The sequence below is a fragment of the Zootoca vivipara genome, chromosome 2 (genome assembly GCF_963506605.1).
Source record: "Zootoca vivipara chromosome 2, rZooViv1.1, whole genome shotgun sequence".
Taxonomy (NCBI): Eukaryota; Metazoa; Chordata; class Lepidosauria; order Squamata; family Lacertidae; genus Zootoca; species Zootoca vivipara.
In genome coordinates this window covers 68466072-68492738 of record NC_083277.1, presented here as the reverse complement: position 1 = coordinate 68492738, position 26667 = coordinate 68466072, and the positions used below count along the sequence as shown (strand labels likewise).

The 26667-nt window shown below is 41.7% G+C and overlaps 1 protein-coding gene across 3 annotated transcripts in view; it reads right to left on the bottom strand.

Annotated features, from left to right (window-relative positions):
* Positions 1-3660: 3660 nt before the first annotated feature.
* PPP2CA (protein phosphatase 2 catalytic subunit alpha) overlaps positions 3661-26667 on the bottom strand; it is a 65258-nt gene continuing 42251 nt past the window's right edge. Inside the window, exons 1-7 of one of the 3 annotated variants that reach the window (XM_035105441.2) lie at positions 18846-19310; positions 8913-9122; positions 7688-7861; positions 7422-7511; positions 6676-6837; positions 5857-5975; positions 3661-4686 (exon numbers count right to left, since the gene is read on the bottom strand). In XM_035105441.2, the coding sequence (XP_034961332.1) occupies positions 4614-4686; positions 5857-5975; positions 6676-6837; positions 7422-7511; positions 7688-7861; positions 8913-9122; positions 18846-18947 (930 nt within the window). In that variant the 5' untranslated portion in view covers positions 18948-19310 and the 3' untranslated portion in view covers positions 3661-4613. Of the gene's footprint in view, positions 4687-5856; positions 5976-6675; positions 6838-7421; positions 7512-7687; positions 7862-8912; positions 9123-15580; positions 18378-18845; positions 19311-26667 lie in introns of those variants that run through there. The other 2 variants (XM_060271675.1, XM_035105442.2) reach the window with 2 other exon arrangements.

The following is a 26667-nucleotide window of genomic DNA, read 5'->3' as shown; positions in this document are numbered from 1 at the left end:
GCGGCGCGCGTAGTCAGCGGAAGGACGGCTAGGACGTACATCGAGCTATTGCTGCGTCTTGCGCGCGCTTCCCGCTTTCCCGTCGGCTGGTGCATTTTGAGGTGCATGAGCTCCGCCAACTCCCCTCCTCGAGCGTTTTCCATTTCATCATTCTTATTCCCCTGCATTGCGTTCTCCGAACCGTCGGACATCTTGCCCTGGATGCTCCGGCAGCAAAACTCCTCGACCCAACCTTGGGTGTTTGTTTTTAAGTTCAGACGCTATGCCGTAGCCACACGCTCGCGTACATTGTCCCGAGAACTCGTAAGAAAGAAGTAGAAAAACGCCTCGAGCATACAAAGTGCTCGTTCAGCAAGTATGAGTCGAACCTGCGGCCCGGCCGGCCAGCTGTCTTTTGAACTCAAACCCTCGTCAGTCCTAGCCGGCATGGCCAATAGTTAGGGTCGGGTTGATGGGGAGTTTTAACCCAGCAACAATGTCTCCAAAAGATATACTTCTGAGTAGACAGGGTTGTACTGAAAATCTGCAATCCCAATAAAGAACACTCAACAGGGCTTCTAAGTAAAGAAGTCTATTACCCGGCTCGCAGCGCTGTGTTTTACTTAAAAGCCAAGTCTCCCTAAATTTAGGTGCATAGTATACAACGAAGGCACATTTGTGCGTAAGAGTGATCCCATTTCCTTTTGGGCCAGCAGTGTGGACAGTAATAAAAGTTACAAAACTACTCCACTGGTTGGGATAAAATGCATTTACCATCAGTCCTGGATCTCAAAATGTAATAGCTCTAGAATCCCAAAACAGCAGCAGCAGCACGAGGCCAAGCTCTGTGTTAACCATATACTTTTAAAATGTGTGAATAAGTTAACTGCTCACTTTTGTTTGAAAGAAAAAGCATAACAGCTATCATGGCTTGTCATTATGGTCTGGATCAGGCTATGTTCTGCCTCCACAGTTAAAGTCTGTATGCTTCTGGATACCAGCTGCTGGAAACCACTGTAAGGTTTCTTGCTCAGGTCCGGTTTGCTGGCATTCTATAGGTATCGCCACCACTGTGCAGACAGGATGCTGGACTATATCAGACACTGGCCTGATCCAGCAGGCTGTACTAATGTTCTTAACATTCCCCAGTTTGGACTCCTGCCAGTTTATTGCCAAAATTCCTTCTACTGCTATTTGGTCCCTAAATGCTGTTTACAATATAGTACAGCATCTATGGAGCAAATAGTTGCCAGGGAAGGGCCAGTTTCCAGCAGGAAACATACAGCTGTGCAATCCAAAGTAAAATCACATAAGAGAGAACAAGCTCTATTAATTTGACTTCCAGGAAAAAACATGCCACTCCCTTCTGTCAATATTACGTCCTGAACAAGCAGTATTGCCTCCTGAAGCTTGTCTTCGGAGTATTTTAAAATAGGGTTTTCTACAAGGACATTTTAACTCTGCTAAGGGTGAATTAAAAACACAGATCTATGTATGGACATTTAAAATTAATAAGCCTCTGCCCCAACCTTACCCCAAGTCTCATTTTCAAGGCATACAAGTGGAAAATGCAACAAAACACTTCAATGTGGTATGCTCCTGTTCAGGCTTCTAGCCAGCCAGCTATGGCCTCTTCCAAGGGATTCCATTCTATTCCCCACTACCATCAGTCAGCATTCCATGGCCACAGGGCAAATGGTCTTCAGTGTGCTGTTCCAGGATTTGGGGGGTGGGGTTTGCACTTCTGAAAACCTTGGTGTTCCCTCAAGGCTGCCAATTCCTCTCTTGCATTATATCATTTTGTCTATATAAGGATCCACAAGATAATGAATTTGCTGTTCGTATACAGGATACTCATGGAGTTTATACACACATAACCGAGTACTGTATCACATAGACAGTTTTGCTTGTTTCTAACTTGTTTTTGTGACCAGCAGTACATTCCATACACACAGTCCTCCTTAAAACATGTCTATTGTATGTACACACACAAAAAGATGATTGTAATAAACTATACCTGAAAACTTGTCAAGTCCCTTTTGTGTTCAAACCATATAGCAGCTTTAGCTGAAGCAAGCAATTAACAATAGTAAGGGCTGTTTTTCAAGGAAATTCCACTGCTTGGAATTAAGAAAATGGAGCAATCTGCTTTTGGTTAACTCAGCTCAGTGCTTTACAGCAAAATTATCAAATTGGTTACCTTTTTATATATACAAGATATTTTCTTGTGTGCTGAAGTTACAATTCATACTCTTTTATAGCAATCCAAGTATGCTGAGATTTATTATTATAAACCAAGTATGTTGCTATTAAATACCAAGCCAAATGTTTTTATAATAAACCTGCAGGACTGATATTTTGCAACTGTTTTTGTGGACTTCTGTTCCTTAACCATGCAGTTACAGTAGTTTTGTTTTTTGCTGTTGCTTGATATAATCGTGAGAATCTGAGCTGCATTTCTAATACTGGGGTATTGCATTTGTTAGTATATTATCTATTTTTGTGATTTAAAAAATGTGTGTGTGTTTTTACCGGTATATTGTAACCTGCACTGTGATCCTCAGAATAAGGTATAGAAACTTAATAAATAACAACAACCACAACCACCTGGAAACTCAAGACGTGATAAATACAGCACAGGAACAAAGTAACAAATAGACTCTTGTTTGTGATTCACATGAGGCCCTGACCCCATAATCGCCACACACAGGACCTTCAGCTGACAGCTTGCCCAACCATTTTGTTCAGGTCACAGGATTGCAAAATCACTGTGGGCAGTTTCAGTGGGATAAGCCAGTTAGATGTGTTTCAAATGCAATACAATGGTATATTGGTTATCAAACTTAATCCGTTCTGGGAGTCCGTTAGAAAATCCTGCAGTCAAGTGGAAACCACGTCAGATGTCCTGGTTCCAAAAAAACGGAACACTTACTTCTGGGTTTGTGGCATTCAGGATCCAATTTGTTCGGGAGCCAAGCCATTCAAGAACCAAGGTACCACTATACTGGAGTTGCTGCTCTCCCCATGTTATACTAGGATAGCCTCAGGAAGTTCCACCATTACTCACAACTAATGTGCAATAGTAACATTTTAGCAAGAATTAAACTTCCATCTTAGTAAAGAATGGAAACATTTTCCCCTTTGAAACCCAAGTGCTTGGACTATGGTAAGATCAGCAGCAAGTAAATTTAATCCACTGACATTGTGCAGTATTCAGTCCTTAGTATTATGAACTTGTTCCTCACCTCCACCCTCAAAGAAAGGAGAATTGCTACAGTGCATGAAGTGCAGCTACATAGACACAAAAGTGACTGAGGGCTATACTGAATGACACCCTGGCCTTCATTCTACAAGTTTCAATTTCTCTTTTTCCTCTTACTGGCTGAACAGTAGGCATAGTCAAGGCTACTGCTATTCTTTTGCTTACAAAGTAGATTTCAACAAGATCAGTACTGAGAATATATTATGGTCATTTAAGACTGTAGTGCGATATCCAATACTAGTCATAGAGCAGACTCATTGAAATCAATGAACTTAAGTCTACTTATTTCAATGGTTACACTCCAAATATGACTTTGTTGGACATCATCTACAGCCTGTTCAAAACAAGGCTTAAATGCAAGTTAGTAATCCTAGACGTTTCTTCCAACTGAAAGGGCTAGAATGAAATATTAGACAGTCTCTCTGTTAAAATGACAATTTTATAAACGTAATTTAATAAATAAAGTGGGGAAAATGCTAATAGGTGAATAACAACTCAAAGCCATATTGCTATCAAAATGTAGGACCTCTTTTCACATGCATTTGCTCTCCGAGAAAATTATCTGAACATCGACTCCCAGTACATTGCCACTGACTTCATTCAGCATAATCTGGATTCTGCATAGGTTCAAAGAGACATAAAAGCTACTTTTTATTAAACACAACATGGTATGAACCTGCAATATATTTAAAAGTCAACTATCTTCCATTATTAGTTCACAAGTTTATTATGAAAAAAATGCTGCAACACTCTTCTGCAGCAACATCTTACAGAAAAAAAACCTGTTCTGTTCAAAATAACTCACTATGATGGACAAATACACGGGACATTATATAGAGGGAAGTGTGAGGGAAGAATGTGGGGGAACCAAGTGCAGACAAAACAACCATACAATTAAATTAAACAGTTTTCCCTGGAAAAAAATCAGAACACAAATAAGAAAATCGGTCTTGGTACTTATTTAAAATGTTCATTAAGCTTCAATGATAGTTTGCTATCCTTATCTACAGTCATGCTGGAAAGCTATAGCTAAATGGAAAGTTAATTGTTTTCACAAGGTGTTAAATGTCTACATCTTAATATTTGCAGTCTCCCAGAGAAAGCAAAAGTAACTACAAGTAGAGCTATGCCAGAAACTGGTTTCTTGACCAACAGTGTTGCTTCAGCATGCAATGAACTGGTTCATTCTAAAGTGGTCACAGTCGCTGACAGACAAGAGGCTTTGTATTTCAATATGGCACATCTTTTGGTCCATGTGAAAACAGGTTTCAATGTTAAATGTTTTCTGACATTTTGGAGTTACTGTTGCTCTTCCCATATCCTTTAGGTCAACACATGGTTCATGGCAATGCTGTACAAGTGTAAAATCTTGTTACAGGAAGTAGTCTGGGGTGCGACGAGTAACATGTGGTTCACCTCTGCGTGGTGCTGGATCAAACTGCAAACTGAAAAAAACCCAACACTTTTAATCAGTATTTATGTGGTTTGTGATATCCAACTAAAACACAGCAGACCCACTGAAATCAGTAGACTTACATCCACAGAATTCTGTTTGACTACTCAGGGATAACATTAGATATCAGCCATAGCTTTTAAATTCTCTACATTGTTCCGATTCACCCTGCGATCAAGATTGTGGCTGTTTTTTCTTTACACTCCTAGATGTAGAAGACATCAGCCATCTCTAGAATGCATGTAATATCCATCAGTATTAACTTACAGTTATATTCTACCAAGCTCTTCCTTTAGATCAATACAAATGAATGGAGGATCAGTGTAAAACTGAAATAGCACTTGAATATTTAACTGTGCTCCTTTGGGAGGAACAGCAAGATATAAATTTAATAGACAAACTTCAGAAGGACTGCAATTTCCAGAGCTAAACCTTGATAGAGACTGCAGAAAGATGAAACTATAGAGGAAGAGCCTGCCATTCAGCTAGGAGTTCAATTAAAAATGTATGCAGGCCACCCTACTGTCTTATGGGCAAAGGAAGGTGACAAGTGATAAGAATATAGATCCTTTGCTCAAAAGAAAGTCTTGCTACATCTTAAGGATAAGTTAGAGAATGCATACTGTTGCAAAGAACAGAAGCAAACATCTCTTCAAATACCATTTTAAATAGAGGAATTCAGCTTTACTTCCCCCAAAACTGACAACCAAGAGAGGCTATTACTAAACTCCCAAAGCAACTTTCCGAATCATTGGGACTTTACAGTGAAGAGCAAGTGGTAATAATTCAATAATAATAATAATAATAGAAGCAGCATCAGATGCCCAGTATTACAATTTGCTACCCATAAGGTTAGTTTTATACTCTATCAGAAGGGAAATTTTTAATATTTGATGTTTTATTCTGTTTTTAATCTGCTGGGAGTCACCCAGAGTGGCTGGAGAAACCCAGCTGGATGGGTGGGGTATAAATAATAATAATTATTATAAATTATTACTACAAATTAGCAGTTTCCGTTATATAGTAAAGCAAATTATAACCAAAAAAGCCCACACACAGTATTCCACAACCACCCATAAGGCAATTTATGTACAGCATTCTAACTAGAATTATAAATGACATGTTTTGTTAGTTCTCATAGGAAAAATCTTTAAGCACTTACAATGAATATTTTAAAGTATCATCAAGTTCCATGATTGCAGCTTGGTTACCACACCGGTAGCAATAATTTGGAGCACTGAAAATGGTTACTACATTCCGATCATGACACCAATTGTAACCCTGAGGAAGAAAAAAAAAAGCACACAGATGCACATCATTGTAACATATCTCTCTATGGGGAGGGTAGTAACCTATAGTGGACAGAGCACCAGAGTAAGATAAACAATTTATTACTCTAAATTACCAGGATCTCAGGCAGTGCATTCCCAATCATTCTATCAAATATCTTTTTAACTAGAGTTAACAGGAATTAAACCTGGAAGCTTCTACATACAATAAATCAGCAATACCAATCAACAATGACTTCTTCCTAATAAAATTGATCAATGTAAGCCTTAGCTGTCCATTTGTAGAAATAGAAAGCCCTTAGGGTTGAATATGAATAAAAGATGTCAGTCAGTAGATGGCAGAACTTCTTACCCCACACCACCCCCTGAAAAATATTTAGTATATAAAATCCTAGTGTCAGAGTTTAAATAATTGTACTGCGGTCATTTGTCATGGAATGACACAGTAAAATACAGGTCTAGGTGACAGGAGTCACTTACAGTGGAATATCAGAAACACAAGCCATTCTCATATCAATAATTATGCCTTCAAGTCTATCTTGCAAGCTCAATTTTTAACAAAATGAAAAGATATACAAGTTTCTTTGCCACCACAGGCTTAACATGCCTTTATTTGTATGCCAAAGCTATCTGGTTATGCAGCGAGATTTTCACCTCAAGAAAGGAAACAACATAAAAAGTCTGGGGCTTACCTCCATTACCAACTGATGAGCTCTTGAGACCAGTGTAAGGCCATTAGCATGGTTGAAGGTTTCTGAAATATCTTGTCCAAAAGTATAACCAGCACCTCGGGGAGAAATGCCCCAACCGCCACGATCATCTGGGTCTGACCACAGCAAATCACACATTGGACCCTAGGAAACATTTCAGCATCATTACATAGCCAAAGAAAAACTGAAGAGGGCTAATAAAGTACCAAATTTTTAAGAAAAAATGTTTGAACAGTAGCTGAATGACTACATTAACATGGCACTTTGTACCAATTTATTTGTTCCCCAAACTACCTGCACTGAGCTCTGTGGGAGAAAGAATCAGTGCTAGGCAAAAACAAGATTATACTCTGCAGCATCTGAACATCTGAATTGGTGATGCAGATGTTATTTGGTGCAAAACATGGTCCTCCCAGCTTTTAAGAGTTATGTGGGCCCCTAGTTTGCCTACTCTTAAGTTGAAGAATGAGCTACTTGGAGATGTGTCATTTGTAATTAGCAAACAAATTTCCATCTTTTAACTAAGATTTATGTGCTGTTTGTAGTTTTATTGTTTGGATAAGGGAACAGGACAAGCAGTGCAAACCTTTTGGAGTTAGAGGTCATGTGGAAAAAATAAGGTTTACTTTAACCACAGACTTCCTTATAACGCAAAAGAGGAATTGGGCATTAGTATGATTTCGCACACTAACACAGCACAGAAATTTTAACACAAATTACATAGTTACCTCATGTGGAACTTCTTGCAGACGATCAAGTGCTCTGATGTGATCAAGTGTATCTATAGATGGGGAAAGACCTCCATGTAGACAGAAAATCTGAAAGATAAATTCATTTGTTGGGACATGAATTAGATCCAAATACTATAGCTACAAGTGTTTTTCAAAGTTACAGTTTCGTCTCTAAGACGAAAATCTGGTAAAAAGGTAACAGATCTTCCACCCTGCCTTCCTTCTCTGCTAATATAAGGAACACATCAGTATTTTCAACATACCTGTCCGTCCACCAAGGCAGTTAGAGGAAGATAGTCAAAAAGGTCTGTGAAGTATTTCCAGACATTTGCATTTCCATATTTCCTTAAACATTCATCATAGAACCCATATACTTGTGTGATCTGTCTGCTTTCATGGTTCCCTCGAAGAATAGTGATGCGTTCACGATAACGGACCTACAAAACAAGATAGCTACTGTGACTAAACCAAATATGTACTTCTCCAGCATTTCTATGAGCAAAAGTAAGCCTTAACTTATGGAGATATATTATTATCATCATCATCATCATCATCATCATTATTAATATCATTCTTATATTTGTACCCTGCCCATCCAAATAGGTTGCCCCAGCCACTCAAAAACATCTTAATACAGACATCACATTTTAATAAAAGGTATTTAATTTTGTGGTATATTTTCTGTGGTATAGTATATTTTTGCAGGATAAATCCCAAAGTTAAACTTGGAGATAAGATTCTGCACGTCTGGAATGAATTTCTCTATCCACGTCTGATGGAAATACAGACCCAAGGACAAAATTCGTAAGTGTGTATCTGAAGAAGTGTGCATGCACACGAAAGCTCATACCAAAATATAAACTTAGTTGGTCTTTAAGGTGCCGCTGGAAGGAAATTTTTTTATTTTGCTTCGACTCAGACCAACACGGCTACCTACCTGTAACTAGACCCAAGGACAGTGGAAGTTCGAACAGATCTCTAAAGCAACCCATTTAATATGTACAGTGGTACCTCGACTTACGAACGACTCAACAACCAAATTTTTTGACTTACGAATGGGGCTAATGGCCGCGCGCTTACGAATGTCTCGACATCCAAAAGGAAACCGCGGCGGTTTTAGATAGGGATTTTTCGACTTACGAATTTTTAGATAGGGTTGCTTCGACTTACGAATTTTTAGATAGGGTTGCTTCGACTTACGAATTTTTCCGTTTCCAATGCATTCCTATGGGAAATCGCGTTTCCAATGGCATTTTTCGACTTACCAAGGTGCCTTTGGAACAGATTAAATTCGTAAGTCGAGGCACCACTGTAGTCTCTTTGGGCAATACAATTGTGTTGCCTCCAACATCATTTTTGCATTAGTGTAGAACCTCCAACCCCAATGACTCAGTCATTATAATGTTCATTAGTCCTATAAGTCTTACAGTAATTCAGATTATACAGGCATTATATATTTCAATACCAACATTCATTTTAAAATATTACCTTGAGAGCTACCAGAAGTGTTACAGTTTCAACAGAGTAATATCCCCTGTCAACGTAATCCCCCATAAATAAGTAATTTGTGTCTGGTGATTTTCCTCCAATTCTGAAAAGTTCCATGAGATCATGAAATTGTCCATGGACATCTCCACAAACTGTGACTGGACACCGTACTTCTTGCACATTTGATTCTTTTGTCAAGATTTCTTTAGCCTGCAGCAGGAAAAAAAAACCAGCTTTACATGAATTTGAAGAGATAATACTTGTTCATTTATTTTAAAGCATTTCACCTGCTCACCTTTCTTTAGTTACAAATATAAGTGCCAGGTAATACGTTTTGAGGCACACATTCCTGGAAGCAATTTCTCCTGAATTAAGTCACCCAACTTCAGGAATGAAATTCTTAGATCTGGGTCCACAGGTGTCAGGCACACATGGCTCAGACTGGCAGTTTAATAGAAAGTGGAGCAGTGGAGTAGAAGGGGGGGGGACATAACAGAGAGATTGCAAGAAAGGAGAAAATGGAGCAGACAGGGGGGGGAAGAGAAAATGAGTGCCGGACAGAATACACAGACAAGTAGGATCTAGCAACAGATCCTCTTGAAATTGCCTTTTTTATCAAATGTTCACCACCAAACCACAAATCCTGTTTCCATTGGCTAAACCATTTTTTTAATGGAGCTGGTGCTTTCCAGACATTCCATGGCACAATACAGACCCTTGTGAATTCTTCATTTTAAAGAAGGACCCCCCCAAAAAAACTACAACGCCTCTGTGTACAGTGAAGTATTATATGATTTGTAAGTGGTTTTGCTGTCATACTACGTACATATCAAAGATGGATCCACAAGGATCCATGCCTAGGACATGTGTGTGTGGTGTGTATGTGGGTGGGTGGTGTTTGCAAGCACCAGATCAGTGATATTTGATGTGTATTCTAAAACAGTATGTGTTAATTTTATGGGTAGCAGTCCCCGTCTTAGATATTCATCAGTGTGCTAAAATGCAATGCAATGCGTTTCTCTTAACCAAATCCAGAAAGAAAACTCTTCTGCATGCAAAGAAGAGTTCCACTTGCAGCTGGATCATTTGTATAGTTGTTTCTATCTCGTGCTTAGATCACCACAATGGAAACCCTGCTCAACCACACTACTGCAGCACAATGAATATAAGCAATACAGTGGTACCTCGGGTTATGAACTTAATTCATTCCGGAAGTCCGTTCTTAACCCGAAACCATTCTTTACTAGAGGCGTACTTTTGCTAATGGGGCCTCCCACTGCTGCCATGCCGCGCGATTTCCGTTCTCAACCTGAGGTACTACTTCCAGGTTAGCGGAGCTTGTAACCCGAAGTGTTTGTAACCCGAGGTACCACTGTACTTTAAAATCATGAAGTCATAGCTGACATAGATTTTTTTTTCTTTTGAGAAGATACAAGAGTTCAAGAAGGGAACTCCAGTAACAATGGTTCATCCAATTCTTAAAAAACCATATGCACCCAGTGTACCTAGGAATAAACTTGCAACCAGATCTCATGTTCCATGTATAAGGGAATTGTTTTTAGGACAGCAATCTCCAATGAAATAAATGAGGAAACAATTCCAGATGGGGGAGCTCCAAGCATGCACTGTACCCAGAATAGATTGCTGGGTTAGGGCGAAGCAGCAATCTTCTGGGAACCCGGGAACCCTAACTTTCTGGGCCTCAAGTAACAGAAAAGCCTCAATTCGACCACAAAAGGTTACATAAGGTTACAACATCCTCAATGATCCTCATAATTAGTCATACTTTGATAGAAACCAGGACCCTAACAGACTGCCCAATAGTACAATGTGGTTAAACACCTTACCACAATCCTATACTGTACTGAAAATACTTGTTGACAAACTACTTGTTCTTTCATGCACCAGCAGATAAACACCAGTGTTCTATCTAATTACTTAATTCATATTACCTAGTTTTCTTAAGATTATCCAGTTTTCTAATTTCTTTTTCTGATGAGCTCAATCCCATGTGTATAATTACTCAAGACAATGCTGTGCTAGATGAACCAACAGTCTGATTCAGTATAAAAGGAAGCTCCCTATGTTCCTAGTGCTATATTCCCACTTCGAAAAAAGAAGTGGCACTGAAAGTATTGCCTTCTTGTAGCATTTTTACCATGTGAAAATGGGCATGCAGTAAATGTCCAATGATTTATCTGCCCAGAAGCTATCCAGAAAATTGTAATGTAAGAGTTGTTCAGGCTGACAGAAATGCTTTCTAGCACCTTGTTAAAAGAAACTCCATCAATGAAATAGACATTCAGAGCTCGTTTTGCTTGGCTTCTCTCTCTAAACATTGTATTGCTTTGGATCAAAAGGCAGCATGAGCAGCAGTACTCAAAGGTACTAGATGACACACTAAGCTCCAAGCCACACTGAGGCTCATCCACCAGAGAATCGCTATTTATTTTCTTCCAGTTGTACAAGTGCCACCACCAAATCTCCCTATACCACCATAACCATCATGGCACAAATCAGGCTCAATTTTTTTGAAGGGAATAGTCTACGACTTCTGTGCCACTACTGGTGACGGGGTCACAAAAAGATGAAACCGCAATTATTTTTACAATCTTCTGCTACACCTGGGCCAAAAGAACAATGCTGGGACAAAGGAAGAAGTGTTCAAGCAAAGGATTCATTTGCCGTAATGGACTGGAATTCCTCCAGTCCTGATTTTTCAAATTCCAGGTTTCATGCAGTAAAAATGGCTCTACCTCATTAGACGAATCCACTCAGTGATGAGTTTTCTAGAATATTCTGAATTGAATTTTTTCCAGAAAATCTTGTTCTGCCCTGAATCAACTGAGATCCAATTTAACATGCTACAAGGGGATTTACATTTAATATACAATAGATTAATTTTAAATGCTGCATGAAGGTCTCAAATCTTTTCCAACAGCTAAGAGAGGCAGAGGTGAATGTACAGTATATTGCTTTATGTGATCCCACTGAGATCCGAAGATGAAATTTTGCAGGTAGCTCTTAGAAATATTAACCAATACATATTTTTTTTTGAAATTTCAAATCATTTTTTCATTTTTTAAAATTTTCAATTTTGTAATTTAAATTGTAAAGTAAGTCCATCGTGATATATTGTATTAAAACCCATGAAGTTCTGAAAAGATTGGTGTTTTCTGTTTTGATGGATCTCAATTCTGGACTGAGCGTTTAAGGTTTATGTGTAGTCTGGCAAGGCCAAAATTGTCAATTTTTTTGAAATTTCAAACCCTTATAACTCACAAACGGGATGAGATAAATAATTAAAATTTTAGATTTAAACTTAGTTTTGATCATTCAACAAGTTTACAAAATATTAAGAAAATTGGATGACATGAGGTAAAAAAGTTGGATCACTTGATATGGAATGACCCAGAAGATATGGTACTGAGCCACCTGCATCAATCTATTTCTAAATAATCCTTTACATGCAATAGCCCAGGACACACTCTTTTCCAAAGCTGCCATGGCCATTACAAGATCTGAAATCATGAATAATTTTCTTCCATTTAAAAGAAAAGCCTAGCTACAGTCCAAAGGCCTTGAGCCAATTCACTTAGTGACTCAACTGTAGACTCCTGCATGACCTTAACTTGGGTGGATATTCTGAAGTGCTTATTGATCAGGATCTCTATATTCACTGAATTAAATACTGCACCTGTGATGCAAACCAGTCCTGCAGCCACCAAATCTGTCTCTCTACTCCCTGAGGACACTTCACTTACACCCTTCTGTCCATTTTCTCATACACACCTCTCATGAACCATTTACGGTTTATGGGTTCAAGAAAGGTGAACAATGAGGAAAACCCTGTCAATACATTAATATTTTCTGAGATTGTGCTGGGGGTTGAACAACAATCTGTATGGCCCTGTTCTCCAATCATATCGCCTACCAAGTGTGTGTGTCTTTTAGCATTAGTGGAAATATTAATATTGGTCACCTTGAAAAGAAGAGTGAAAAAGAACTTAACTTCTTGAAGGCAGACACTCCTTCAAAGTCAGACATACTTTCCTGCTAAACAGAAGTTTAGCACATTCGTTCTCAGAGGGACAATGCTTGATAATTCAGAGTGCTTTTAGGAACTTTAGCTTGCATTTTGGTGTTTCCCAACATGAAACATTACTTGGGGATCTGTCCTGGTTGAGTATAGAAATCAGTATTTCACACTGGTTGCCCAGCAAAAGCTATCTCTATGCTATCATACAACTATGGAACTCCCAAGATTGATGAATTATCCTTTTGTAATGTTTATTAAAAGCCTTGGAGCTCCACAATCAGATCAGAAATGTTGTTTCGGCCACTTCCTGTAGTCTCATCTCTAATGTTAACTTGTCTAAAAACCAAAGGAGAGGGAAGAGGGAAGAGAGGCCCTACATACATTTTCTAAACCACATCCATCAGCTTTGTATTCTTGTTATAAAAAAGCATGCCTAGACATTCTGTTGCTGCGTCCATAACCTAGGTTTAAGGTGCCATTCAGCTCTTAGCTTTTATATCTCAGTTTCTAGTACTGGGTACACCCTAGAAGACTCAGGCCTGCTTAGCTTCAGCAATATGGTGGCCTCATGAATCTTCAGACCATACTTTTTAAGCTGTAATTGATCTACTCTTTGACAGCTGCTTACCATCATATAATTTATACAAGATTCCATCACATCTCCAATGCTTTTCAACATTTACATGAAATGCTGAGAGAAATCATCCAAGGGTTCACCAGTATGTCAATGACATCCAACTCTACTTCTCATTTTTATCATTGTTAGGTGAAGTGTTGAACCAGTAAGATGGTGATAGCTAGATGAGTGCACATTAATAGAAACTTAATCCTAACAAAATAGAGGTGCTGTGGGTACATAGCTTGTCTGCTCAGCAGAGTCTAATCAGTTCTAGACATCATTACACTCTCATTATGGATCAGGCTTTCTGTCTGGAGTACTCTTAGGTCCAGCTTTGTCATTGGAGGCCCAAGTAGCTTCTGTGATACACAGCATTTTTCAGCAAGCCAAGGCTGATGTGCCTGCTGTGACCAATCCTAGATTGGCCTAGACCAGAGGTTTTCAACTTTTTTGGGTCCACAGCTCCCTTGACCAACTACATTCTTTCCTCGTACCCGAGGAGCTCAGTAGCCCAGAGCCGGCAGCCCCTCACCCCTTTCCAAACACCCTCCCTTGTAGAGTGTTCTCTCAGCCTCCCCTCCCCTCCCCTCTTCTTGGGAGTCCTCTGGCCAGCCGCTGCTGCCACTCCTGGTCTTGTGTACTGCCCACCCTGCCTCAAAGAGATGTGCCTCCTCACACTGCCCCACAGGGACCTTGGAAGCACCCCTTGGCCAGCCCCAGGGGCACCATTCACCTAGGGAGCTTGTAGCCAGGGCTGCTGCAACAAGTAGCCACCACAAGCCTTTGAGAAGCAGAGATGCAAGAGGGCATCAGAGGAGGAAGGGAAGGAAAGAGGGACAGAGGCCCTGACCATCATTCAAGGCACCCCAGGATGCCACAGCACACTGGTTGAAAACCACTGCCCTAGACAGTTATCCATGCTTGGGTGGAAGGGCTCAGATTGTTAAAGTGCTATGCATGGGGCTACCTTCGAACGCTAACAAAAACTATTTTAGCCACTGGGTTGTTAACTACGGTAGGATGGACTTGGGGTAATATAACTGAGTCAACATGGATTTCAGCGTATAAGTACAGTTCTTAGGATGCAGCCTATTGCACTTCTCACAATGAGGTCACAAGGAAAAGGTTTTGATTGTTGCTTAAAACTGGTTAGATAAAGAAGTTTTTACCACTGGCTATTCACTACCCTATCTTCTGCCAGGCTGGATGAGAGCTTGTGCCTGCAAAAGCAAATCAGATTGTGTTCCTAAAAAAATATGCAGGCTAATAAGATCCAACTTTACCTCCCCAATACTTTCTCTTTCAGATAAAGTCAATCTTTCAATTTTAATGGCAGCCTCCAACCCAACATCACAGAAAACATAGCCAAGTTCTCTGCTGTAACCATCAAAACCAGCCCAAAATTATTAGAGGCATTCAAAAGGTCCGCATTTTTAACTATTTCCAATTGTTAATAAATTTTGTTATATTCTCTTAAAAAATAGTTTGTGTGCATGCATGCTGTTTTTTGTTTTTTGCTCTGCCACTGTTGCATTGATACCCTATGCTGTATTTTATGTTTATAGTCTGTGCAGACCAAATGAAGTGGAACTTGTTAGCTTAAAACAATGATCAAAAAGCTTCATTAATTCTTATGAGAATACTGTAATATAAACTCCTTTCCAGCAGGTTCCTATTAGCATTCAATTTAATTCTGAGTTTCAGGTTCAGTTCTTGATTGCTTTTGTATTACTGAAGTACTTGAACTAAAAAGGCTATTAGGACCAACTACAGCTTTGGAAATAGGTGAAAAGCAAGAAGCTTGGGGAAGGTGGGTTGGTTTCTTTTGCTATCAACCCATCAAAAAGGAAGGAGCAGCATGTAGAAGAAGTATTTTTGTACATTTCCAGTATCTGTGTCACTGGGTGATATTTCCTGCTGTCATTTCTGTAAGAGTCCAACAGGCAAAACCAGATTACAAGGAAAATTTAATCTAACCTCAAAACACCCCAGTTACTTATCTAAACTCACCTCTTAAGCACTTTGCCTTAGATTTCTGACTGTTCTTTACACTAAAGGTGATTCCTCCTACACCCATCTGTTATTCTTTGCCTTGACTGCAATATATGCTGATTATACTGAAAGTGATCCCTTTTCTTCTCTCTGCAGAATAAAAAATGTTTCAAGCACACTCTTACCTATCAATAAGAAATGTATTTCTAAATGATCATAATAAAGCACTTCTCTCTAAATGTTTGTTTTCCACCAAACAAACCTGTTTATTGAGACACCTACCTTCCAGACCAACTGAATTTTTGACAATTTATAAGTGCCAAAATATGTTCCTTAGAAGCTGTGTGGCCATACACATTTCACTTAAACAGAGAAATCATTCCCCGCTATTAACAAACTCAGGTGGCTTACACAAACAGGATAACAGAAATGGGACCACAAGAGGGAGGTATCAGAAAAGTCAGGCACAGAGGTTTTCAGAAATACCCCCCAAAATTAAGGGGGCAACCTAAAAAAAAAGCCCCATGAGCACTGGGCATGCTCTACCTGCCATCACATAATATTAAATGCTAATTGGAAAAGGAAAAGATGCGTAAGACAGAATGCAATGCTCTGCTTGGAGGGAGGAAATTGGTGGCTGGAGGACACACTCAAATTTTATTAGTGCTCTCACATGGGTTCACGAATGCATATTCTTTATTTGTTTGGGATAAATTAAAGTGACTTATTTTTAAGGGGGGACTAGGGTAAACCAGAGGGAAAAGATTTTATTTCTGTACTTTTCACAAGCTGACAGCTAGTTTTGCCCCAGAAGCCTTGTCAACCATGAAATATGGTTAACAAAAAACTCAAGTATGTTTCTAGTGCCACATTTAACAAACTTCCCTTGATACTAACTTTAAACACTCCAGATAACAAGGGATAATAAAAAGAAAAGCTAAAAATGCCAAGACAACTCTTTCAACAATTACTTATATTTTTCACATTGGCACCAGTCCTTTGAAGGATCTATGAGACTTCCATGCATATCAATTTTCTTGTATTTCAGCATAGTAAAGACATGCTTATACACTACTGTATAGTTGAAAGAACGTCTTTATCTCAAACTCTAGTCACATCCACCTCAGCAGCAGAAAAATGCTGCAAAAAGTGAAGGGATATACAATCTACAAATTAAATGCATGTTGCGAGCACAAGTTACCACTTCTAGTACAGCTTGCTCTCCTCAGACTGCCCCAGGTTCTATACATACAGTAGGAAACTGGGTAGCTCCAGGAATGTAGAGGAAGAGTTTGCTTGCCATTTTAGAAACCAAACCAGTTAAGATCACAAAGAAATAAGTGACTCCACAAACTAGCATTTCACAATACGCACACCAGAAGCTATGGACATCTGATTCTTCTGGGCACTTGGCACAGGACAAATGGACACACACTGTAAACAGCAACTGACAGCACAAGGTTGAATTCAACAGGCAGAAGCTGGGGAGAGGAAGAGTAGCACAGGACTTTTGTCTTTGTACATTAGTATGAGGCCAAACTGTATGATACATTCCGCTTCCCATATCATTACAGTCTGAACAGCAGTGAATTCCCACAATTCTGTTTTCTGTATAGATAGCACTGGAATACTTTAAACTTGATTCCGACTTCATATGGAACTGTAATATGCTACCACAGCAGCTAAGTTGTACAGAATCAAGAACACCCCAATAGTTAACTCGGCCAACACCGCACATGCTCAACATGTTGCTAATTAGCAATACTTTTACAAGCAATTTTATACCTCAACCCCAAGCAGAGGCATTTAAAAGTGCCTTACACAGATTCCAATGAAACCTGCAACTAAGTGTGCTCAGGCTACCTGCCACGCAAGAAAATACAGTAAGCAGAAATAAATTCTAAGAATTCTAATGAAAACTTGTCAGTCCTATGTACTAATAACTACCCTGACTATGTAAACTTCCAATAATAAAATTTACCTGAAATATTCAGGAAATTCAAACCTTCATAACTTAACATGCAAGATTAATGTGATGTCATTTAGTATTTGGCATACTTGCATTGAAACAAGTTTGTCAATCCCTTCCCCACAAAAAATTCTTTATATTAATAGAGTTAAGATAAATATAGCATTGTGGGTTTTTTTAAAAAAAAAAGTACTTAGATGAAATAATTTGACAATAATTATTCAAAAACTGCATGCAACAATACAAAACAACCCTACACGTAGATTGGATACTTTGCCACTTTTATCCCCCTTATTCTCCCCCTCTCTCTTTATTAACTATTCCCAACTGCTACCCATTCATGCTTAACTACCCAGATAGTGTTCAAGTGACCATATCTCCCCTTCCCTAACGCAAAGCAACAGAACAAGGCTTGGTGGTAAGAGAGAACCAAACAAAAAAAGTATGCCTGTGCAAACTACATTGACGTCTTGTCAAGATTTTCTTTTCGCCAGGATCTTACTGCCGCCCCCCACAGAAAGAGAAAGCTTTGCCCGCTAAGCACAAGGGGTTTTTTAATCAGCACAGTACTGTAATGCACTGTATTTTCAGCGAAAGGCGCCATTTTAAGAGTCAGCGGAAAAAAGGAGGAGGAGGAGGAACTAGATAGAGAAGCGGTCGATGCGACAGGGGGCGCAGGGCTGCCGGGGGGGGGGGACCGATGCTCTCGGCCAAGACCGGCTCCTCCATGGGGTAAAATACCCCCTCTTCCAGGTCGGGAGGGGGGTGGGAGGCTGGAGAGGGGAGGTAGCGCTGGCGGCGGCCTTTCCCTCCAAAGACTGCACCTGCCCGAGGGACACACCCCGCTCGCTACCCGCCCTCCCTGCCCCCTTCAGCGGAGTCCCCACGACTAGCAGCAGCTCTAGGCTACTCTTCCACCGTGGGGCTCCCCCCTCCCCACAATCCTCATCCCCATCCGTCTTCGGCCCCTCCACCGCGACGGTGCCTCTTGCGCCAATTGCGGAACCCCTGCGCTGGGATGGGGGGGGCTCCTGCCCCTCCCTCGCTTCTCCCCCCCAGAGGTCGCCTAAGCAGACCTTCCTCCCTCGCCTCTCCACTCTCCCTCCGCGGTAGGACCCGCCTCCCCCGCTCTCCTCCCTCCCGCCACCTGAGCACCCTTCCCGGGTGAAGGTCCCCCGGCACCCCAAGGGCCTCCCTCCCTTTCCAGGCAGCGGCCTCGGTTTCCCGCCTCCGCTCGTCCCTTCTGCCGCCGCCCCCGGCAGGGTCCCCTTCGCCCTCCCCCCGTCCCCCTCGGAGGCGCCCCTGGCTACTCACCTTCTCGCAGAGGCTCTTCACCTGGCCCTCGGAGAGCTGCTTGCACTCGTTCAGCTGCTCCACCCACTGGTCGAGCTCCTTGGTGAAGACTTTCTCCTCCATCCTCGCTGCTCGCCCAGCCGCCGCCGCCGCCGCTCTTTGCCCCGCTTCCTCTTCCTCCCTTCCTCCCTTCTTCTGCCTCTCGCCGGCACCCGCCGCCCCAGCCCAGCCCCCGCCGCCGTCCTCCTCCCCCTCCGCACGGAGACTGCACTGCCTCTCGCTGGGAAAGAAACGAAAGGCGGAGGGGCAGGGAAGGAGAGAGAGAGGCAGGAAGGGCCGGATCCGTCCCTCAGACGCGGCGAGAGGAGCAATAGCAGCAGCAATGTGGCGGAGGCGGCGGAGGCTACTCGGAAGCTCGCTGATTCTCTCCCCTCCGTGTAATGGCTGCCGCGCCTTGACGTCACCCAGCCACGGTTCCCACCCTCCCCCTGCTCCTCGGAATAGGCAAAGAGCCTCGCGCCTGCCCGAAGAGGAGCTGCGCATGCGTCAGGGGGCCTCTCTACGGGTGGCTAGAATAGCGAGTGAGGGTGGGGCCGCCTTGAGAAACCTGCGCGCGCCGCTGGGAGCAGGCGCAGAAGCGCCAGGCGCCGGTGTTTTGGGGTTCTTTTAATCTTCGCCGATTGCACGTTCCTCGGGGCGGGGGAAGTTTATTTGACAAGAAGGGTGATTTGGGGAGGAGAGGAATAGCTAAAAATTTAAATCCATAGGGTCACCATAGAAACGCAGGGTTTGTTTGTTTTTTATTTTTGCTGAGCGCTGGCTGAGACTCCTTCGGGATATCAAATCCAAACTCTTCTTCTTATTCTCCATGGGGGATTGCTAAGAAGACAACTTCTTAGCAAGTTTGGCGCACCCCCTATGTACTACTCCTGCCTAGTGACGTCCTCTTCTCATATTGTGGGCAGGGCGGCCAGGGATTGGTGGTGGTGTCTAGGAGCAGACACGCATCGTCCTCACGAAGGGCAGTCAGGGACTCAGTTCTGTTCTTTGCATTCATAGAATTGCAGAGTTGAAAGAGACTCCGAGGGTCCTCTGGTCCAGCCCCCTGCAATGCAGGCATCTCAACTAAAGCATCCATGACAGATGACCATCCAAGCTCTGGTTACAAACCTCCAACAAAGGAGAGTCCACCACCATCCGAGGGAGTCCGTTGCGCTGTCAAACAGCTCTTGCTGTTGGAAAGTTCTTGGGTAGAAGACGACTCTTATCCTGTTGGTTTTCCAGCTTTTTTTAACACAATAGTTTTGTTCTTCAAAAGTCAAGCAAGATTCCATTGGAAACATCAGACTGTAAAATCTGTTTGTCTGAACAATGTTGATGTAAATGATGTGTCTAAGGCCCTAGATATGAGAATCCGCAAAAGTACTGGCTGCTCTATGAATATCAGGTGGTGTTTGTAAAATATATATATACTGATCAGGCCAAAAGAGAACTTTTCTTTATATAATTGCAGTTGTTGAGAAGCATTATTACCTATCAATACTAGTCCCTTCCCTACGTGCTTGAAATACCTGTTTTACCTGCTGTAACATTCTTGCAGAATTTGCTATAGCAAAAATGCTTCCTACAGGAATCCAACTTGTTGCATAATCACCAATGGCTATTGCTCACCACACCATTGGTTTTACTTTATGGCACAATATTTGAGGGGTGTTCACATATTACATTCAACAAGTGTACAATCCATGCACGTGTGTACATAAAAGGTAGTATATTATGTGTATTGTTACCGTGAAAAGTCTCTAGACAATTAAAATGGCTATATTACTCCTAAACTAATGGGATTCTGATATATTCTCCCCCATAATCTTTTTAACATGTAGGTGAAGTGTTTAGAAAATTCTTGTTCACAGCTTTGTGCAGATCACACTCAAACCCAAAATTCCAGTTGTCATAGAATTTTAGTGTTGGGAGGGACCTAGAGGGTCATCTAGTCCAACCCCCTGCAATGCAGGAATTCTCTATAAATAATAAAGTATTATTTGTTGTGCCAATAGAGCATCTAATGGAATCCTCCTTTACGAAGCAATCTAGTAAAATATTGCCTTTATGGAAGCCGATGGATGCTTGCCATTGACTTCAATTGATCAGTCTTTTCCCACATCTTTATCTTACAAGTGGCAGGTGGTAGTAAATTTAATTACAGTTAATTCAAATTAATTCAGATTCATACAGTGAAGAATGAACTTACACAACATGAATCACTGCTGAAGAGGAGGATCAAAGCAGAATGGATGAGCTATTGACACAGAGTCTAGTAAATTCTCGAACAGATTCTTCTGTAGGAGAAAGTCTTGTTTGATGTGATAGTTTAGCTGTGGAAGTTATTTTCTCTCTATATACTAATCAGACATGATAGATAGCTGTGAAATGGCATGAGATTGCCAAAGCAACAATTTAAAACCTATTAAACTCTGCACCACACCTTTCCAAATCAATATAATTAAATCTGTGTGGGAAAGACATGCAATTAACTTGCCCTTTTGGATCCTTATATCCAGGAATTTCAGGCGCCGATCTTAAAACACGCAGTGTGAGGGGACCAGAGGCCAAACACAGCCCTTGAGATTGTTCTACACAGACCATGCCCCTCTCCTCAAGCCTCTTTTAACTAGCCCTGCTCCAGGTCCTCAAGTGCTTTTGCTAGTTTGAATGTGCCCTTGAACTGTGATATTGTGATAATGTATCTTGCTTGCTTGGATGGAGGTGTAGAAACATCTGGTTTTTGCCTGGTTGGAATGTAAACAACGGTAAAAAGGTCAGAGTCATATGTGTGTTGCCCTGCCCACTTTTGCTTTTGACCCACCATCAAAGGCAAAAGAATGCAGCTCTTGAGCTGAAAAAAGGTTCCCTTCTGCACACTATGCATACATTCCTGGGATTAAGGTCTGCCAAACTCTATGGGGCTTACTTACTGTTTTATGGGCAGAAGTGCTTTTAAGTTCCTTGGTTTTCACTTCCCCAATTCTTTTAGGCCAGGCTATGCAGCTGGACTCAAGCCCTCCTGCATGTCCCTGTATCCCTCTGTCATATGTGAACAGGAGTTTCGCCTCTAAAGCACATATTTACATCCTTAATTGACCGTTGTTGCACAGAGCTGTTCACATTTGGGGGCAGCCTCCAGTTTAGGAAAGTGGATGGTGTGGCAGGGTAACATTGAAAGTGGGAAAAGCATAACCTGTGAATGGTGGAGATGCACATTGACTGTAGTTACCGGTAGAGAAGATTCCCAAGCACTTGGAAATGCATGATCTTTGCTTTAGAGTTAAGAAGCGTATGCTTCCTTCCAGGGCAGATGGCAAAGCTCCCACGCAGGCCTGAGTCCTCCTGGCACCTCTCTCTTGTAAAAGGAAACACTGCCGCCACCTCGACAATGTATTGAGAACACCAACGAAACATTAGCAAGAAAACTTCAAAAATATAACCAATTATTATGGAACTGCTGTACGTCACTTCATTGTAGGAGGGCCTCTGTTGGTTGGGTTGGGAAAGAGCATCCAGATTGGCTGTGAAAGCTTTTTCCCATTTTTATTCTGCCTCTGAGCACCAGGGTCTCCTCCAACTAGCCCGTTTGTCCTGATTTTCTTGCAGAAAGCTTACATGGTCAGTCTTTATTGAGCATTCATTCTGATTTGTACACAGGCAGGTTGTATATTATTCTTATTATATCATCATCATCATCAGATGCGAGGGTAGGCTACCGGTATATGCCTGAGTCCCTCCTAATTCCTGGATCCAAGAAGGATCCAATTGCTGGAGTAGCCAGACAAGTTTCTTGGTGATGGCCCCTAAGTATGGGTAACAAAAGAAGTAGTTCTGGGCCAGACAACAAGTGGGTGAGGCCCCCTCTCTCAACTGCCAGCTAGAAAGAAAAAAGCCAAGGGTGAGTTGTGTGAGGTAGAAGCTGGATGCAGGCTGCAAGACATAGCTGCCAAGTTATCCCTTTTTTAAAGGGATTTTCCATTATGCTGAATAGGCTTCCTCGCGAGAAAAGGGAAAACTTGGCAGCTATGCTGCAAGATGGGCGGCTGAGAGCCACAGGCAGTGGCGGAGCTTCATGCTCCGGCACTAGGGGGCAGAAAGCAGGCAGGGGTAGGGCTAGTGCGCCACGGTGCATATCCTGGGGGCGTGATGCGCCGTCCGCAGGCGTGTGGTGCGCATCCGCAGGGGCATGGCACCCAGCGTGGGCAGGGGCAGCCGGAATGGCACCCCACCAGGATCGCGCTGCCAGGGGCGGTGCCCCCCCCCGCACTCCTCTTCCTCCACCAGTGGCCACAGCCATGCCTCATTTCTGCTGAGTCTAAAGTTGTGGCTGTGGGAGAAGCAAGGGACCCTCTTGGAGTGTAATACTGGGAATGTCTCCATTGTAGGCTCAGGTTGTATATATGTGTAAATAAACCATATATCATAAAGGCATTTCAGTATTCACTGTCCCTCATTCCTAGGAAACCAAACCATGAAAATCGAGCCTGGAACCCCTGCAATCTTGCAACACTCACAGATTGGGGTGGCATGCAACATTATATTGACATGGCAATGATCATTCATCCAAATTTGCTTGTGCAGTGTTTATAAACCTTCTCATTAATAATTTGTTTATCCCACACCTTTTGGTGCATTTCTCTGTCATTTTCTTAACTGGAAAAAGTCTGGATTTGCTATTAAGAAATGATTTGTTAAGCTAGGGGGATGTGGATGGAGTATTTAATCCACTGTGATTGTGCAAACTTAAATTTACATTCTGTACTTGAATCTCTCCTGCAAAATATGGTTAGTCTAGAGGTGATCCAGATAAAAATGTATAGGGCCACTAACCCCCTAACAAATAGCCATCAGCATTTGTAGCTTAATGGGCTGGGCTGGGTGGACGCCCACTAAACTTACACTGCTACTCAGACCCTGAATATACTTCCCCTCTCAGAAATTGGTTGTCCTGACTATGTGTCCTTGGACTTCTAAGATCAAGCAGGTCTTCAAGCAGGTGTTATGTGCTTGCCAATTACCAGTGCTTAATTTCCAGGGGAGTGGGGAAACAACTCAAGTCTGGGAAATGACACTACCTGATTTAGAAGCCTTTCCTTTCATCCCTGATCAGTAGTGTGAAGGAAATGCACTGTAAACTTGCTGTGGAGTGTAGTTTTTTTTCTTTTTTTTCTTCATTTAAAAACCTTTCTCAATTCATATATCCAGAGGTATGGTATTCCAGGAGAGGACTTTTTCAGCAGAGGCTCACCTGATGCCAACATTGCAATATTTTCAGTTCCAAGCAAAAGTACTTTTGTTTACTCAAGTATTTGAACCAGTTGGAAGTTAATTTTACAGATTATATTTATTGATCTGTTATTGTATTGTTCTTCTGTTTATTGGTTTTATGCTGCCCTGAAATACAAAAAGGATGAGGGTAATTATAAACATGTTTTTAAATATAGACATACATTCCCAGGTTAATTGCTGCTATTGTGAAGAGATGCCAGGGTGGCGAGCCTTGGGAAAACAAAAGTTTACAGTGCTTAAATTAATATGCTACGAAGTACTGATCATCTGTATCAAAAGTCTGTTGGCTCCAACCATTCCGAGAGTGATATGCCACATAACGAATGAATATTTTCTTATTCCCTGCTCACTTACAGAAGCTCTGTAAATATGGCATAGATCATAGGGATAAAGAGGCAGTTGCCATGGAGATAATGTGATGCTACAGCTTTGCATTACAATTGCATGCATTTGGCAATTGGCTTGAAGAGATTTAAAATCCATCCCCTTAAAACAAAAACAAAGAATCTGTCTCTTCTCTTCATGCCCATACAGAAGGGATTGGCACATTCTGGCTTAGAGATATGAGTACCTGGGAAGGAAGTTGAAACCCCAGGAAAAACAACTCTCATGGGTTCTTACCCATATGAATGAACCCAAGGCGATAAGATAAAGCCATCTGATAGAGTGAGAGAAACTTTCTTGTACCTTTCATAGACAGATTTTTTCCCCCTGGGCTTGGCTATGAGGTTCAAAATGGAACCTAAGTGACTTGGCCCACAGTAAGTGATAGACCAGGCATCCCCAAACTGCGGCCCTCCAGATGTTCTGGCCTACAACTCCCATGATCCCTAGCTAAGAGGACCAGTGGTCGAGGATGATGGGAAATGTAGTCTAAAACATCTGGAGGGCCGAAGTTTGGGGATGCCTGTGATAGACTAATACAGAGGCAGCCAACATAGTGATCTCTAGATGGCTGTTGGACTACAGCTGCCATCATCCCTGACCACTGGCAATACTGAGCTGGGACAAGGATATTGGCAAGGCAGCTACAGCAATGCCTCACCTCTCCCAAAGGCAAAGGGTATGGGAGAATGTGATGCTAACAGCTATTACCAAGATGAAGGTCTACCAGGCTTTTATTCTTGAGCACACTGCTTTATGGAATTCCTGGATGCCAAGATTCAGGTTTGGGGCAAGTACTCCTTGGGGAGAGAACCTCAACAGAGACTTAAAATGTTTTTTTAAATGCAGCAAAGTAAAGTGTGGAAATATAGGCCGTTAGACCTTTAGAATTTGCTCTTCTAACTTCCTTCCAAAGTTTCCCTCCTCCCAGCATAGAAAAAAGACCAAGGTCAAGTTCATGTGCTTTTTCATACAGCATTCAGAAAAAGTTGCACTGGCAGGAAAAAATGGCTTGGTTTCAGTGATGAAAGTTCCTAAATTATTGGTATAGAAACACAATAATGGCTTGTAAGATCCATGTGGTCTGAGCCCAGCTCAAAACCTCTTCACGTGTTGAGCTTCTCTGGTAGGGAATGGGATATTGAGGGGGGGGGAGGCTTGATTATGCCACCACACCCAAGGTGAGCTAAACCTAGCAGGACAGCTTACGCTATGGTCCTAACCCCTTAATGCTTTAATTAGACTTTACCAAGTTGGTTATCCCACAAAGTACTCCATGTGAAATCTTAGGTTAGGCCAGGGGTCAGCAAACTTTTTCAGCAGGGGGCTGGTCCACTGTCCCTCAGACCTTGTGGGGGGCCGGACTATATTTGGTGGGGCATAGGTGAATTCCTATGCTCCACAAATAACCCAGAGATGCATTTTAAATAAAAGGACACATTCTACTCATGTAAAAAAACACTGATTCCCAGACCGTCTGCAGGCCAGATTTAGAAGGCGATTGGGCCGGATCCGGCCCCCGGGCCTTAGTTTGCGTACCCATGGATTAGGCTCTTTGGGACAGAAAGCTGTCCCGTTGACACTGAGATTCACACTAAGGAATCTGTGTCTGCTTCTGACCTTTCAGGATTTTAATAAATGTAACACTGTTTGAACTCTGTGCGCTTATACAGTAAAGTAACACCACATTCTTCATCTGCATAATTATAATGAAGACACACTTTTCAAAGCCATTGTTGAATCATATTTCAATTTGGATAAACATTTTCCCTTTATTCCTCTTTGTCCTTTGGACAAGTGATGCCAAACCTCATTGCCTGGTGCCTTTGGTGTGTTATAAATAGGTGGTGATGCAATTAGGATAATTATTGTGGTACTGAAAATAGTTTGCATCTTTACATAACAAAATGTTCTAACTCAGAGCCTCTATTAAGAGGGAGGAATAGAATGGTGTGGCAACCTGAAATTATATATGTATCACTGTTACCATAGATTAGATCATGAATCTACCTTCTCTGTTTAGTAGGAGCAATTTGCAGACAAGTTTCATGAAACTTGGTCCCTGAGTCCAGAGCTGAACAGATCCAGGGCCCTAGAATGACCTGGGGAATATTGTGTGTACCTA